Source organism: Rhea americana, unplaced genomic scaffold (genome assembly GCF_003343005.1).
Source record: "Rhea americana isolate MKP2758 unplaced genomic scaffold, rheAme1 scaffold_584, whole genome shotgun sequence".
Classification (NCBI taxonomy): Eukaryota; Metazoa; Chordata; class Aves; order Rheiformes; family Rheidae; genus Rhea; species Rhea americana.
The window spans coordinates 35,128-52,479 of record NW_028186739.1 but is presented as its reverse complement, the minus strand read 5'-3'; the positions used below and the strand labels follow the sequence as shown (position 1 = coordinate 52,479).

At 45.7% G+C, this 17,352-nt stretch overlaps 1 protein-coding gene across 1 annotated transcript in view; it reads right to left on the bottom strand.

The window, feature by feature from the left end:
* The window catches only part of CLPB (ClpB family mitochondrial disaggregase), a gene marked incomplete at its 5' end in the record, with an annotated part of 90,954 nt that overhangs the window by 41,435 nt on the left and 32,167 nt on the right, over positions 1-17,352 (bottom strand). Inside the window, one exon of the mRNA XM_085319404.1 lies at positions 13,643-13,771. Coding sequence (XP_085175530.1) covers positions 13,643-13,771 — 129 coding nt within the window. The remainder of the gene's footprint in view (positions 1-13,642; positions 13,772-17,352) is intronic.

The following is a 17,352-nucleotide window of genomic DNA, read 5'->3' as shown; positions in this document are numbered from 1 at the left end:
TACTCAGGTCGCGGCTCTCCAACGCTCTTCACTGCGCGGTGTAGACTGCGTCGCCCTGCCCCGCGCTCAGGAGCAACACAAGCCCGTTCAGCCGGCTCGGTGAGGACCCAAAAGGCCTCCTGCCAAAGGCACCGCTTGGGGCCCCCCACAGCCCGCTCGCCTGGCCCTGCGCTCCAGCTCGCTGGAGACAGTCCAGGGAGCAGGTCCCTCCTGGCAGGGGACTCTGCAGGGCCAAGTCCACAGTACCATCTAGGAAAAAAAATTCAACTAGTTTTCTGGCAAAGCAAACTAGATCCCAGAAAGAAGAGACTGGAAATCCCCAAACCTACCAGGGGCATGTGCTCAGGATGCTGAAGACAGGCACACAGAGCAGCTTTTGTCCTGAATCAGAGAAGCTCTGAGAGACAGGCAGGCACTGAAACGAATTACGCAACTCCGGTGTGCTAAATGCAATTTGCCACTGCAGTTACACCTCTCCATGGCCTTGTTCAAACACCAAAATAGTCTGGGATTCACCAAGAGGAAGCAGCCCGTATTACCTGCTGGGGATTACACAATGTCATCAGCCATCAGCTTTGACAAGGAGTGACATTATTATTGCTCCACATGGCTACTTAAAGTAATATAAAAAGACTTCTGTCCTCCTGAGTCTTCAGTGATTGAATTAGCATGATCACCCCTTTTTCCAGTAACATAAACCTGTTTCTAAATCGATAAGACACATATTTCACAAGCAGCTTTTAACATACAGCATTAATATGAAAGTAGTCACCACAGCCTCTGATCCTACCACCCTTTTCCTGTCTGATGGTTCAGGAAATAAAAGGAACACATTACAGTGCGCTGTTCCACTTACTGGGCAACGGCCTTTTACTCTTGCTGGGAACTTGCCCCTGCTACTGCATCAARGGATTCTTCCCAACAGCTTGAATTTCAATGTGAACATGTGTCTCCTGGGAAAATTCCTCATCAAGGGAAGACCCAGAGCAAAGTTAGCAAAGGTACCAGGTGGAATTAGAAGCTGCAGGCACACCTGAGCACAAGATCCCACATGGTTTAGCATCCCAACACTACTTTTCTCAGTTGGTGGCATTTGCTGATTACTCTGGCTATGGCGCATCCGTTTGTAACACGAGATCAAGCCATCCCAATGTATTTACATGCTGAGGCAAATCCTGCCTTCTGTCTATCCAATGAAAACATTAGCCTCCATAGGAGCACATGCTTAACATAAATCAAGGTAATGTACAGTTCAAAGACCTAATTATCGCTCTTACAGGCCATACTTAGTTTTATCACCTTAAACAACCTTTAAGACAGACTGGCAATATGGACTTGAGGCTGAAACTGCATCAATCCCCACCACTGTGAGCAGGTGCTTCCAAATGGGGCACAGCACTGAGCTCTCCACCCCTCGATTTTTCTCACATACAGATATATAGTGTTACCTTAGAGAGAACCCAAATTAAAGAATATCTTTTTGCCTGACAGATCAACCCATAGATGCTAAAGCAGAAGAATCACAAATGCAGATGAGGATCACTGTGAAATGCCATTTGCAYTCCTGAAATAATTCTTCCTTGTTTCATAGTGACCAAGGCCAGCAGGTACGATCAGCTTGGCWTCCTGGACAGTACAGGATATTCCATTACRGAATCACAGAATCRCAGAATGGGTGAGGTTGGAAGGGACCTCTGGAGATCATCTGGTCCAACCTCCCTGCTCAGCAGCGTCACCTAGAGCATGTTAGACAGGGTTGCATCCAGGCGGGCCCTGAATATCTCCAGAGAAGGAGACTCCACAGCCTCTCTGGGCAACAACCTGCAACYTCTCTGGGCTCTAGCTGCACAGAGCCTGATATCACAGATTCAAAGCAGTCAAAACTAGTGCTGGTTAAAGCACAGGCTCCTGGAAGGCAGCCAGCTACATCCTGGAGGTTTTGAGGAACAGAGGATCTAGGCTGCCCGTAATTCTTTCTGGCACTGATTCACCTCTCCCAAGATGCAGAACTTTGTGTCACTCTGTATTAAAAATACATTTTGTCTCAACAGACCAAGTTGGCAATTGATCTCTCACTCTCTTGGGGACTTTTTCCCTTCTATACCTACCTAGTCACTACTGGGTCTGGGCATGTTAGAGCTATGGCTTTTAACAAATTTTAACACATACAGAGATGATGCCTCAATAAACAGTTGAGAAAGTGATGTAGGAAGGAAGGGTTCAGATTTAATTAAGAACTAGAAAAGCTTCTGGAGTAGAGCGAGCCTACATGCAAAGGACAGACCACTCCAAACCAGTAAGAGATCCAAGTTCCTGAGATGAAGGTGAGACATTGACAAAGTCAAGAAGCCGCAAGAAGTCCTCACTGAAGTCTAGTTTGAGTCACTGCTCGTAAACACAGTGAATCAGACTAAGACCAAACGTGTGTGTGCTTCCAGATAGATGACACATGAAAACTGAACTGAAACTACGACAGCCAAACTGGAATGCATGCTTTTAGAGGAGGAGACTGATAATAGCAGACGGCAAGATAACAGTAGGATACCGTAATACCAGCATACAAACTGTGCTGGCATGACAGAGTAAGTCTCAGTGGCGCAGGTGTGATGTTATATACTGAAGAAAATTTGGAGACAAAAAYTATAAATAAGTTAATTCTACCAGCCAGTATACATTTTTTTATGGAATGAACAGTCCCATTTTAACAGGGAAAATAAAGAGTATTAGGATTTTGCTTCTGAAAGACTGATCAGCACAGTGACAAAGATGTGACAAGCTAGAAAAAACTGGAAAGATCGTAAGTGCAAAAACCAYGATATTAATTAATTGGTAAGGAACAGAGACTAAGAGATACTTCCTAAAGCAGCTAGTCAGAAAAACCACATGGGCAGAAGCAAGGCTTAATTTAGTCTAGAACAGAGTAAAAGACTTTCTTCAGAACATCTTTTCCTAAGAATCACACTGCAAGAGGGYACACATTCATGCTTAACTTCATCACAAGCAAAGACCAACAAAGAATCCAAGGTGTCTTTTTCCAGAAGAGGAACTATATGACACAAGGTATCCTGGTAGAAATAAAGGGAGCAACCCACCAGGAAAAAGCTTTCAGACATTAAAGGCTAAAAAACCCCACACTATTTATTAGAAAGTCTTTATAAGGAGAAAAGTTAGGATATTAAAAAGAGAAAAAATACAACTACCCTTCTATCCTTCAAAACCTGGAAGCTGTGTCCGAGTAAGGAGACTAGAACAGAACATTTGCCCTGGCAAGTTAAATGTAAAGCTGTAACAATGCAGGCCAAAAGGGATTTAAAAGAATCACTTGCTTCAGCAGTTAAAACCAAGACCTTTCCTTAACCAGACYAGAAGCTGGAAGTTAGCCAGAGACTGTGAATTCCAATAGGTGATCAAGATGCAACAGGAAGATCCAAAGATTATATGAAGAAATKAACTCCTTGCATCAATGGTTCCTACAGAGAAGTTCCCATACCCAAACCTCTTCTTACMGGAGACAAGGTGAAGGCAGGGTGTCAAATTCAAAAGCCAGTAGAAACATTTTTAAAACTTAAATAAGGATTAACAAATGCCAGGCCCAGAGACTGAATAGTTCAGAAGAAGCACAAACCCAAAACGGCCAAATTATCAACCGCTACCAAYGACCTATTCTTTATCACATCCTTGAAAATACAGCACTGGAGGGCAGCAAACACGACATCAACTTGTAGAAAGACTGACTAGAGATCTGGGAACTGCAGGCTGACGCATCTGACTGCTGCACTCAGCAGATAAGTAGACTTTATATAAGGAAATGCAGAAGGAAACATGTGGAACAAATATATAAGGGGAAAAGTCAGTACTGCTTCTGCAGAGGAAAGCCTTGCCTTCCGAAGCTGCAGGCGCTGCGTGGGGTCACTAAGCAGGCGGATAAGGTGATCTGCTCGATCCAGGTGTACTCTGATGCTTCAAAATCTTTTGGCAAYGTTCCCCACCTAAGTAGCACGTTGTTATCAGAAAAAATCTCCCATGGATAAATAGATACCTAAGCACTGAAAACRAGGGATGTGAACAAGCACACCAAGYGGTGGGTCTCCTCAGGGGAGGAAGGTTATCAAAGTCTTCCAACGGATTTGTGCTGATGCCCGTGTGGTTAGACKGCCTGTAAGCGAGCTGGGAAAGGGGGCAAATACGGACATGACAACGACGACTACCAGTCGGGACGGCCGGACGCTCAGCCGCGCTTCGCTGGGGTGCTAGGCACGAACACTAAGCAACGTGCCCCAAGGAGCCTGCTGGCCGGGAGACACGACAGCGACGGGAACAAGAGAGGACGGGGGAGCCCCCGGCAGGGCTCCGAAGGACCCCAGACCTCCCGAATCACGGCCCGGTGCTTTATTTATTCAGCCACATTGCCTCCTGAAGGTTATTCGGTGTCATCAGCACATGAGATAAGGTAACATAGGACAAGGCATTAGCACAYGTGGTGTTGGCACAACACGGCAGCACTAAGGATCTGAATTGCGGAATACTACTTTAAATCAGGAGGGAAAACCCCCTTCATGATTCCTGGATCTCTTTCAGGCTGTTCAGCGCTGTGGTAATGGCTCCCGTGCTTCCTCCTGGGTGCAATCTCCTCCCTGCAGAAGGAGCACCTCRGTGCCGCATGCACCCCTGCGCGAGGGGTGCACAGGGAGCGAGAGAAATGGGCTCGTAAGGATGCCCGTGACCTGCACGATCCTGCCGCAAGGAGAGCAAACTCTCCACTCCCGGCTCTTGACTTCTTCTTTGTGAAGCCCATGTTTGCGGCCCACCTCTCCCGCCCCATTACCAAACAAGCCCTCTGCTCCACTCCGCCTCAGCTACCTTCCACCGGGTACTTCCAGCTCGTGTTACGTTTGTTTGCTCCCTTTTCACCCTGGACTCTTGCCAACAGATTTTTCACTCCAGCATAAAATTTGACCAAATAACCCACTTTGCTCTCAGTGATCCCAGGGGAACTCTGGAAAATACAGTGCTCTGCAGAGCTATTCCTACTGTATAGTGCTACAGCTCCCGTTGGAATCAGCCCTCCTGAAAAATAACTGTACTGAGGAGTGTCTTGCCCTTTGAACGCATAAAGCCACCCACATGCATGACAAACGGGAAGGCTACATTACAAGAGGTAAAGAAAAAACATTTTTAATGTGTGTGTTAAATATAAATATGATATCTTGGATCTGCCTTTCTGGGCAGGTAACTTATTTAAACGGTGCTTGTGCTGTAAGCACCACAGATGAGCAGACTGGGGTACCTAACGTCCCCCGCCTGCACACACACGCTCCCAGTCAGAAATGAGGACGCACGTAGCCCGCAGCACACTTCGTGCAGGCAGAGCAAGCGTCCCCCAATTATCTCCTTCCCAATGCATGAGCCGGTGCCACGGCCTCTCCGTGCAAACGGGTACGTCCCGCAAATCGCACAACAGCCCGGGCTCCGCGAGGGGAACATGCCCTCCAGCAAGGCTCCGCTGAGCAAGGGGCCCTACTGCTGCTGGTGCATCCCCAGCCCAGCCCRGCGCGGCGTGGCATGGCCTGGCACAGCTCGGCATGGCACGGCACAGCACAGCAGTCTCCCTCCTGCTCTGCAGCTCCATGTGCTGTGGCCAGAGGATCGCAGCGTTCTGCCGCTGATCTCCTGTGCCTGCTACTTTGGTCACGCAGCAGCAAAGAGGCCACGACACAGCACTGCATGTACCACTTGGATGCAGACCTCATGATCAGGATGCAACTATGTGAGCCARTTTTGCAAGTTTTGTGCTCAAGGCACAAAATTTGACATGTTTGAATTAAAAAGGGGGTTTCCCTCAAGACATTACCAACACTAGCTAAGTTTTATCTCAAAACTTTCACCTTGCACAGGAGCTTTGGACTCCTCTCCAACGCAGGCGTTCCCAGCAGCACGTGGGAATGATCACAGCGTGGAAGGGCTCTGACAATTTGGACTCTAGTTTGGGGTCACGAAAGCCTTTACTCTTTGCAATCAGTTTTAAAACAAGCTGGCCTACCTGCTTCTTTCAATCTTGCTTAATTCTAATCTGAGTTCATGTTGGTTCATGCCTGCCTAATAACACATAGAGGTGAAAATAACCTACCTTATCATTGCTTGTAAGGTCAGAGTACAAGAAGGAAAACTAAACAATGATGCATCATTTCTCTATATGTCTGCACATCTGTGCAGAGCTATTAAATCCATGACAAACATTATGTCACTGTAGAGTTTTGTACCCAGAAACACTGAGAAAGGGATCTATTTGCACCCGTGCCCTATGGGGAAACTATTCTTAAGCGTTCCGACATGGACATAAATGCACTTGCACTCATACACTTATTGCTCTTGCCACGGTGGGATGTTAGAAGCTTCAATGCTGTGATATGATTGGTTTTTAAATCCCAGTCTCACAGGATTTTAATTACTGGTCTGGTGCGGCTGGGAGTGGAACTTGCTGCCGTTGGATAGAGGGGGTCGATACGCCGGTCCAGAACATATTGAGCCACAGAGCTTGCAGACTCTATTGCACTATTTAATCATCTTTTGCAAAATTTACAGTGCAACAGAAGGAATCAATACTGAATTTATCACATTCCCTTGTAAATATGAGCGTGGAGAGGGAGAGAGGATTTCAGGCACTCCTGCCCAACAGCAGGCCTGGGACAGATGTGTTTATAGCAGGTGCTTTTATTGTGTAAGCCACGTCTGGAGCAAACTACGATGATGGAGTACCTGAGGGACACCTACCACATACATGACTCTCGRAACACTGATCCTGAATCCCCTGCTGCCACCTAAGAGTCTCGAAGGGCTTGCTGCCTTCTGAGACACTGGCAGGAGCTCAGAGAAGTTCTCAGCAGTGCTCCTCCGACACTGTGGGTTGGGCTCAAGGACTCTAAGAGACCTGTTCCCTCCTAGCTCAGGTGGGGAGCTGGCGCAATATTTTAGGCTCTGTATAGGAACAGGGATGCTGCTTCTGGCACGAGCTCTTACCAAGGAACCATCACTCTGCCTGTATGCCTACGAGATCCAGGACAGAAGAGGCAGGGTTATTTCACTTAATACTGGCCTGTTTCTTGCTCAGTGGGACTGACCTGGGGCCTTGTTCTTCACAAGACAGACAACTGCTTAACTCTAGTAAACAGGAGGTAAAAAACAGTGGCGACCAAGCGGTCTGTGGCTTTCATTTCCTTAAACTGAGTTCCGATAACACCAGTTTGACAGACAAACACACACCTTCTCCCAGACCACTGTAGACATGGTGTGCATTCATAGCACGAGTGCCATGGACAAAACCGAGTCCTGGTTCCCATGGTGCTGACACCACCATACCTGCTCCACTGTTTTTCCCAAAGCCTTGGCTGAAGAGCCAACTGAGGGTGAGCAGAGGTAAGACAGAAAAAGCTGCCAAGGTAGCTTTAGAAAAAATGAAATGATTATTGAAGGGAACCAACTAATGGGGGAACTTTTCAGGCACCCACTTATTGCTGGGCACAGTTTTGGGCCTAGAGGCAATGCTTTTCAAGCTGCAGTCGACCTCTAGGGCTATATGGGTCTGTAAAGGAGGACCAAGAAAAGCAAACATTCTCAGTAGGTTTAAACTCACTATACAGCTGTATCTGAACCTTGAGTGGAAGTTTTTAAGGATTCAGCCATAAAAAAGACCTCCTGTGCACAGACTTTCAGCCTAACAGACCTCTGCCTGCTTGACTTTCTCAGTGTCTCTAAACTGCCCCAGTTTTGCGCGTGCTTATACTGGTATCTCCAGTGGGTATAATGAAACCGATAGACGGCACCCTGTCGAGATCTGAAATGTGCCCGGTGTAGCCCCTCTTCTCTGCCACCCCGCGCTGGCTGCTGGGGGCTCTGGCAGGCTGAGGCTCCCTAGCGATGTCCCTTCAGCCTCCCACAGCACCCTGCTACTCTAAGAACGGAGCCCTTTGCACCTAGCACACAACTGGAAACACTGAGTAAAAGACATATTATGCAGAATTCAAACATAACAAAACCACTATAATTACAACCTGAATTTTCCTCATAATACCACTGGCATGTTCACTTTCTGATGGGAAAAGACCATCCCTTGCAATGGTAGCTATGTAACTTTTTTACCTATCACTTATCTCATTTACAGTATTTGTAATCATAGTGTATCAAGTACATATGTGTGGAACATTACCAGCAAATGCTAAATGCTAAATGCTAAATTTAGTGGTAAATTGAGTGCTGAAGTCTGGGTTACTGCAGCTTTAGCTAAAATGTTTTTATAAATACGCATTCTTTTCTTTCTTTCTTTCTCTTTTTTCTTTAATTACAGATGTATGCGTACTGAGTTGAGTAGATTGCTTACATTTTTCAAGGCAATGTGGACAGAATCAAGCCTGAAGCCTGTAGGAGAACGATCACTACTGTGAGAATGAGCCTGCCAAAGGCTGCGGGGTCAGTGGAACTGCTCTAGCTGCAGTGGACGAGGTCCACTGCACAGAGGCCAGAGTTCCTCTCCCAGCTTCTCTAGCAATTCGCACTGCAAAGGCCTTTGGCTCTGGCAGGAGGTAGAAGCAAAGGGAATTTCTGAAGGTGGAAGTGGATAGCAAGTTAGTCAGGGATTAGGAAAGTGTGATGGAGAATGAGACACTTGGGAGCTGTAAGAAGAGGCTGATCAGGTCTGGCAGAAGGGGACAACTTTGTCCCTGTGATGGGAATAGAGAGAGGGGAGGTGCTGAAAATGGGCAGCAGATCAGTCTGTGAGGAAGGCAACTGCTCTTACATTTTAAGCAAAGAGATGAAATGTCAGACACCACCTACCCAGGTGCGTCATTAAAGCAGTGCCTTTCACACAACAGGTTTTCCAGAGAGGCTGTGGAGTCTCCATCCATGGAGCTATTCAAAACCTGACTGGACACGTCCCTGGGCAACCTGCTCGAGCTGACCCTGCTTTGAGCAATGGGCTGGACTAGGTGATCTCCAGAGACGCCTCCCAACCTCAGTGATTCTGTGATTAAAGAAGCCTTGGCATCCTGATGGGGAAACACTGTTCTCCCTTTACCTTCTTGTTTGTCCCTCATGACAGTTACGGACTATCTTAGGACTAGGTGCCTTAGTCAGGGGCCAAGACACCGCTCTAGTGGTGTGCTGTATGACTAGAGATTGAAAAGACAATCCCGTTTCAAAGAGTTTAAAGTATGAGACAACAGCTGGATACAGTCAGACAAAGACATGCAAACAATGAAATGCTGCTGAGCAGCAAATTAGGCATCTGCAGGTCTCCTGCAGACAACTGAGCACTGGGGCGAGCACAGGGGAAGAGAACGCAAGAGCTCTGCAGAGTTCAATGAGCTCCTTCCAAGCGAACATGCAATTCCCTTGACGACAGTGCTCTTCTTCACTATCCAACTTTTTAGAAGCCAGGTTTGAGACGGTTAAAGTTAAACCTGCATTTGTCTTCCCACATTAACCTAATAAAATGTCCAAAGAGTAGTCTCAGGTATATGCTGCCCAAATTTTAAGCTTGCAGATATTCTTTGGTCCTAAAATCCTAAATAAAATGTCACATGGGAGCTAAAAAAAAAAAAAAAAGACATGTTCCACGAAATTAAACAAAATAAATCATATAACTCTTTCCATTGCAAAACACCCCACGGCCCTTCGACACTCATCTGCAACAGTACCAACAGCGTCAGAATGGACAGGCCTCTAAGCAACCAACTAGAAGTGCCACAGGTTGTGTCCTTGCTGCCTTTATTACCATCTTGAATCCACCTGCCGCAGAGCTTGAGGTTGGTGCATCCGCACTGCTAAAAGGTGTGGGGACTTTAACTTCAAGCCAGTCTTCAGCTCAAGCCTGTTCTCGAGTTCCTTGCAGGGAGAGAAGGCTTGCTTAGACTCAGACTTACACTGCCCCCTTGCTTGAGGGCAAGAGAGCTTGTTAGCAGGGTGAGCAATCAGGGAGGTTTGGTTTGATTATCAGCCCAGGGCTGAGAGGATGATAGACGGCAGGGACGTACCCTGCTTCCAGACACTGGCCTGGGGGTCACAGGAAGCAAGTGCTACTCCTCTTTCCCACTGACCTGGGTGCTCTTGGACAGATCACCTGAACAGCTCCTCTGGCTACGTGCATTTCAGGGACAGGTTCTGGAGCAGAATTAGACTTAAAAAGCTGCCAGAAGGGTGCAAGGAGAAGGCTGAGCTCTATGGCAAGGCTACCATTCTGCTGTGGAAAGATAAACTTCTTAATACCGGCTGTTTTACACAGCAGCCTAAAATAACAACGTAATAAATGCTCCTCTAAAACTAAGCGGCTTCCACCATCAACTAGCCGTGACTCTGCCTTCCTCTGAGCCAAACACAAAGCCCTCTGAATCGATCGTGCCTGGAGYAGCAACCGGTGCACGCTGCAGATCTGAGCTCCCACCCACTCCTCACATAAACACTGACATTTATGGTGTCAGTTCAGGTCAGGAGACTGTGAAATGTCACCAACAACTGCCCAAAAGGACAACAGAGCAGTGACTTCGTCTCGCGGTCTGCTGGGCACACACATGCTGACCACAAGGGGAGAAGGTCCTGGAGGGGTCAAGTGAGTCACTGAATGGCCACAAAAGGCCAGGGAGGTGGGGTGAGGGGCAAGCACATCGGGGCTTCTCTTCAAAATCAAAACGCTGAACAACGGGTAGTTGTTTTAGCACAGAGAGGCCTTGGCAGTTAATGGCTTTGGCCCCGAGGGCAGGGCACCAAGCAAGGAAGTGTTAGAGGGAGTAAATGGACACTTAGTAAAAAGGCAGGTGTAGGGAAGTGTAAAGGAGGAGTGACGGGAGCCTGTTCCATGTCAGCAAACAGGAAACATCCTACTCTCAGATGTCAATGGCACACCACATGGGGAAATTATCCTCACAAAGGGCCTGCGGCAGGCACACTTTAAAAGGTGTTCGATCCCCACTTCTGAGACCTTCAGACTCCCGGCTATGGATTCATCGCAGATTATACCAACAAGAATGCACAGACTGACGCTTTGTTATTGCCCAGAACTGGGAGGAGGGGAGTATCCCGAGTCAGTGCAATGAAAATCTCATGTCATGCGCCAATCGTGAAATCGAACTTCAGCATGCAAAAACACATTAAAAGAATGGAAAGAGTCTGGCAGGACTGTGTAACACTATCAGCCCAGAAGAACTCACCTGACAAAAGAAGAGAAATGTATTTGATTAGCGAGTAAGTCATCATAAATTTTCATCATAACCATGACTGCAAAGGGTAAGTGGATATTGTCCATGGACCGGCGAATATAGATTAATCTGAAGAACATTATATAAAACTTAGCCTCAGATCCTATGTGGACTTAAGCATGATCTTACACATTATGTACCAAGTGGAGATTCCTGTTCCTGGATTACTATTTCCAGTGTCTAAGCTCTGGGACATGTTCCTATCTTTGCAAGAGGAAGTTTTTTATTTGGAAATGTATTCTTAGTGTAGCATCTCTTCAATTTTTATCCAGAAATCTCTCCATGGGGCTGGATTAAGAATAGAATGTTGATGAGTGATCTTCCAATTTTAGTGCTATAGCTGACTAAATTTAGATTTTTTGCTTTGATTTTGTGTACAATCTCTCCACTTGTATTCAAAAGAACACAAACCTACAGACTGTTACATGCTTTTTTCTGAAATCCAATTGAGTTTTTCTGAGCTGAGACACTTTGCCATGAACAAAGACATCTCTGATAAGCCTCAAGCAACAGAAGTGTTCATTCACAAAAAATACAGCGGCTCCAGCACAGAAGTCCAGATACAGGATAAAAAGAACAATCCTTGCGATCAGAGAGGCCAGTGTTTGGTAACAGCACTCAAACAGATGAGCAGAGGACAAATGCAGAAATGAGATGGACTTGCTACTTGCAGTTGTTCATCCAGTGTGGCCAAAATTCTTCAGTGCTAACTTCACTTATTTGCACACACATTATACCTATGCCTCAGAAAACCAAACAGCTGCCTTGGTACTTTCAATCAGCTAATAGTATGCCCACCTTGCAAGAAGACTTTCAAAGGCAGAAACAGCAAGCAGACACCTTTGGAAAATCTCTGTTTTCACAGTCTCTCCTGGGAGGTAATGAGGGGAGCTGCTGCCAGCCCAAATTCAACAGACTAAAAGTGAGCACTCAGTCTTTTTCTGCCAGCTCTGCCATTGCCTCTTCTCACAATCACTGCAGCTGACAAACTCACATCCCTGCTGTCACTAAGGCCTGCACCTGTGTACCATCTTCATAGGTTCCTATTAGTTCTAGGCAGAACCACCTCCATGTTAGGCAGATAGAACTAATTTAACAGCACCATGCACATCTAGATACACATTCAACAGGCTCTGATTTTGGACAGCAGCGTAACACAAGATAAATGTCATCCTGGTAAAGATCAGCAAGAGGGTAAGTAYAAAAAAACTGTTGTTATGGTAGCACATCTCTATTGTGTCAGCTTCTTTTTCCCTGAGCTAGTAGTGATTAGCTTTTGCACCATGAAGACAGTGAGGCATTGCAACAGGTTGTCCAGAGAGGTTGTACAGTATTCATCCTTGGAGGTTTTCAGGATCCAACTGGACAAAAAAGCCCTGAGTAACATGGATTGACCTCCTGGCTAACCATGCTTTGAAGAAGAGGTTAAACTAGAGACCTCATCAGGTCTCTTCCAAACTGAACTATCCTATGAATTTTCATCTCTTTAGTATCTCTATATATCTAGAGATAACTAGATATAAACTAGAGATGACAAAATACAGTGAAGCAGGATCCATGGGAAGAGGAGCTCTGTGATCTAATGGGGAACACCACCAGAAAGTCTTACAGTAAATGTACTGGGCTGGGATGCATGAGATAGAGTTTTAACTAATGGCTCAGCTATATGATCACATAATATGACCTTGCCAGCATACTCCATTTACTTATCAACTATTTTGGTAAGATTTTTGGGCAGAAAACACTACAGCTATATGTACCTGCAGAAGCTTTTGTTGCATGTCTACAGATTAGTTGAATTGTAATGCAGAGATTCCTATGCTGCTGTTAAACATGCCAGTTTAGGTACTAGATAGAGTCCAGCCTGGGCAGCAAGGCACAGGATAATTTTTACTGCTTCTCAAAGGAGYTGTGTTGCTGAAGCCAAACCACCGACAGTACCTCAGCCCGTACCATTTAATGTGGGTACTGGTAGCTCCCTAGTGCTTTGCCGTCTCCAGAACAGACCCATCCGCAGTAAAGCTAGGGTTCTTAGACTCTACCCAGCGCAGGTAACATAAAGGATATGGCAGTGGAGAAGAGCACAATTTGGGATAGTGCAACGTTCACAATATTGAATAGAGAGATCAGTGGATGATCAGTGGATCCACAGATCTACAGGATGAAAGGGAGGACTCAGTGAATATCACAAGGACAGTGACCTTAACTACCTGAGAAAAACAGCTGGAGATGAATGGGAACACAGAAACACAAAGAGATCAAAGCAAACAATAAATTGTTATTAATCCTATAAATCAAAAAGTGTGGTCCTTGTCTAAGCCTGACAGATAGGAGGATCAGGTCTGCTCAGTAACAGTGCTCCTGGTCCAAAAACCTGTTGGAGCTATGAAACTCACCTCCATCCAGCAACAATTTGACTGTCACATAGTCATCAGCAAGTACTGCGTAGTGTAGAGCTGTGCAGCCCTTGAAGCTGGCTCTGATGTTCAAGCGGTTGTTGAAGTCATCCTCCCGGGTTACAAGGACTGCAGGGAAAGAAGAATGAAAGCTCAGTTTATCAACTGAGACAAACTAGAACTGTTTTGTCTGAACACACATAGCAGCATGGACCATCACCAAGGACCTGGAAGCTTACYAAAGTTCAGAGATTGTTTAAGGCCTAATGACCTCTTTCAGAAGGCAATGAGGACTCCAGTGGGGGTTTCTGGTGGTCATGATTTCCCCACCACTGAGCAGCAGCAGGGATGAAGACAATACAGGTTTCAACAAATTCCAGTCACTGCCTTCACTGTACTCGTGCAGGGTACTCTCTTTGGCTTTCACCAACCACTTCCTTCCTTGCACAAGTACAGTGAAGGCAGTGGTTGGTAAAAGCCAAACAGAAGAGATTTCAGCATTGTTCCAACCACAGCCTCTTTGCATCTTCGGCTGCTTCAAGTGAAAGGATTCACTGCAAGTAAGCAGTACAGAGACTTCTGCCTTTTATTTCCATTTTCCTGTCCAAAAGGGCCCAGAGAACTTCTGCATCTTCCTCCTCTCCTGGCCAAAACACAATCCTAGCAGTCTGTAACTGCTTAAGGCCAGAAGCACAAAACACCAAAGCATGCAAACCATAACTAAGAGAAAGACACTGAGGGATGACAGTACTACAGGTCCTYGAGACAGCAGTCAGCTGGTAATGCCTCATGGATTTCCTCACAGTAATGCTGAAGCTTTCCTTTATCATACAGCTCTGACTGCTCATGCACTCATCTCCATTACGAACTCCCTCCTAAACTCCAAGCTTTCCAGAAAGGCCAAGAAGTAGCCATTTAAAAATAGGAACTTTTCTGGAAATACTTCCTTCATTAACTGGAAAGTAATACAGGTTAAAGTCCTGCGGAGTACAATACTTCAGTTCTGCTCCTCTCTGCAACTATCTGCTTGCTGTCTTTTGTATGGTAGTAAAACTGGCTGTTCATTGAGACTAATTTTTTTTCTGTACTCAGTTAGCCACCAGTACAGTGAGCTCCAGGAGATGTGCTCCTATATGCTACCAGGATAGAAATCATTCATAATAACACGTTTTACAACTCATTAAAAAATCTGGAATCCCCTAAGCAAACGCAATTATATCAAACCCTAGCAGGTTTTGTGAAATCAGATCTGGAAGCTGTGATGTTCCTTTGAATAGAAACTGATGCTTTCCAAAACTGATTAATCATAATTTTTTCTTCCCTTGAGCTTTGCTCTATTGAATGCTAATGCACGTGGATACCTTGTAAAAGGAAAAGCCCAATGATTTGTGCTTTCAGGTTCAAGCAAAGCTGGTACAAGACATTCCAAGGAGGGCAGGATAAGGACTGTGCGGTGAGACAGGTACGCTGAAATACCAAATCTTTCAGAGCAGGTGCAAGAGCAAGGCAGAGTTTGAACTGCAAAGCTGGCGGACTGGAGAACGCAGTGGATCTAACWGAGGTACAATGGTAATGGCTTTCTGCAGGGGAAGACAGCATCACGATGGCTGCCAAGTGCAACTCTAGCCAGATTTGCCGCTCTTCCCGCAACACGCACACTAGCTAGGGAAGTGGCAGCCTTGTATGCAAACCCAGCTAACGCTCAGGTCATGTACCACGACTAGCAAAAGTGATCAGTGTTGCACACGGGTACAAGACCCCTATAAGGTACAAGACCCCTATAAGGTAATACTGGGGTGCATCACTGTCTTCTGTTAAGTGCAGGTCCAACCTGTTCCCAAGCACAGACTAAACAACATCTGCAACATTTATATACAAGCTTATACTCAGACAAACACTATGAGAGAGATGAAAGTGCTGRTGCTCTGGTACTAAACAAAGTAGATGCCATTTCAAGGTGGGGTGGATCTAATGTCCTAAGCCAGGATAAACTTTCTAGTTCTTGAGTCCTTCAGTCCAATCATTAGCAAAAATGAACCGYGGAACAAAAAACGCTGCTCTTCACAGGTATTGAAGGAAACAACAATACCAGCGTCTTSTTGTTCAGAAAGGGAAAATTCCAGGAGCAGAGAAGGCATCCTCRCTACGCTAGTTCTGAGAGCACCAAAATACTAGAGAAGCCAGTCTAAGATCTGTCCAGGATGGACAATCAAAGGCACCAAAGCAGCCAAATATTCCATTTAATAAACCAAAAATGCAACATGAACACTACTTTCATCTCTCAAGGGAGTCAAGCTTCCTCTTCACTATCCTCACTGGCCATTTTATGAACCAGCAGATGCACTAGCTCAGGGCCGCTAGTGCAGGTACTGCACTTCCTTTTTATCTGATTTTTGAGAAAACGGGGGCTGTTATACCCATCCCAGAATTAACAGAGACTAATCCTGTCCCACTCACCTGGAACATGCTACAGGGGACAGACAGCAGGCCCAGGCAATAGGGCCAGGCCTAACAGGCTTCGACCCTTCTCCAGGATTCGGGGCTATGAGGAGGCCCCTCTTGGGCACACAACCCCACCAAGAAGCCTGTGTAATGAAGGGGTTTGCATGTGTTGTCTCTCGTTGCRTGAATGCCACTCAGGTGGTGGGCCACTTTCTGCTCCTGGGTGTGTTTTCAGCTCTGATRTGAATGACGTCTGTGCATACAGCTAAAATTGAGTAACCCCATGTGCAGGGACTTTGCCAGCTAGGACTTGGGAGAGCTCTGAGCACCTGCTACTTCGTAACACTAAAGTAAACACAGACCRTGGATCTTCCGCAGTGCAGCCTCTACACTGCCTTCTAAGAACTACTGAAGAATTTCTAGAAGATTTGGAAATTTCTCACAGAAACAGAACAGAAAACATGGCAATGAATACCTGATGCCATTTTAGCCCAACATCTCCGCTAATGAACCACAGTAACTCCAGAAAGATCAATTAATGCCCCGGCTCCTTCCCTTTCCTGGGTCTTCTCTCTAAGCATACAGGGTGAGTATGTATATTTATTTATTTGTCGTCATTTCCTACCCAGGGAGGGGCTGGATAATGAACTGCGTGCGTCAGGGAAGATGAATCTGAGATACTAGGGAGCAGTGCAGTAAAGAGATTAAAGTGTTATTATTGTTGGGCTTTTTCCCCCATGGTCCGTTGTGACAGCTCGGCCGTCATCTGTAAAAAATGTCTSAGAGAGAGATAATCATCGGAAACTCAATAAAGCGTCAGGGGAAGCCTCATCTGCCATCAATCACTGGGTGCCTGGAAATTTTCAGCCCTCTGTCTCCCTTCCTGCCATCCATATAAATGTCTGTAATATATTTTGTGCAGTGTTCGTGGAGCATACCCTCTCGATTTGGATGTTTTTATGAAAAAATATTTATACACGAAATATGTAAATGGGTTAAAAAAAGGCAGTTTCTCTCTCTCCTTCTCTTTTTTAAAATGCAACTGAATTTATTCTTTTTAATAAAACATGTCAACTAAAGAATTAATGCAACTTCTTACTGAATGGCCTTATCTTTTCCTCACCCCCAAAATATATAACATTAAAGAGGGATGAATGCAGACAAAAACAATTAACTTTATTGGTTGATACACTTTGTCTTAAATAAAGTCTATGTACATGCATTATGTATTGGCATTCCATTGTTCATTTTTTAATGTTGTTTCATAC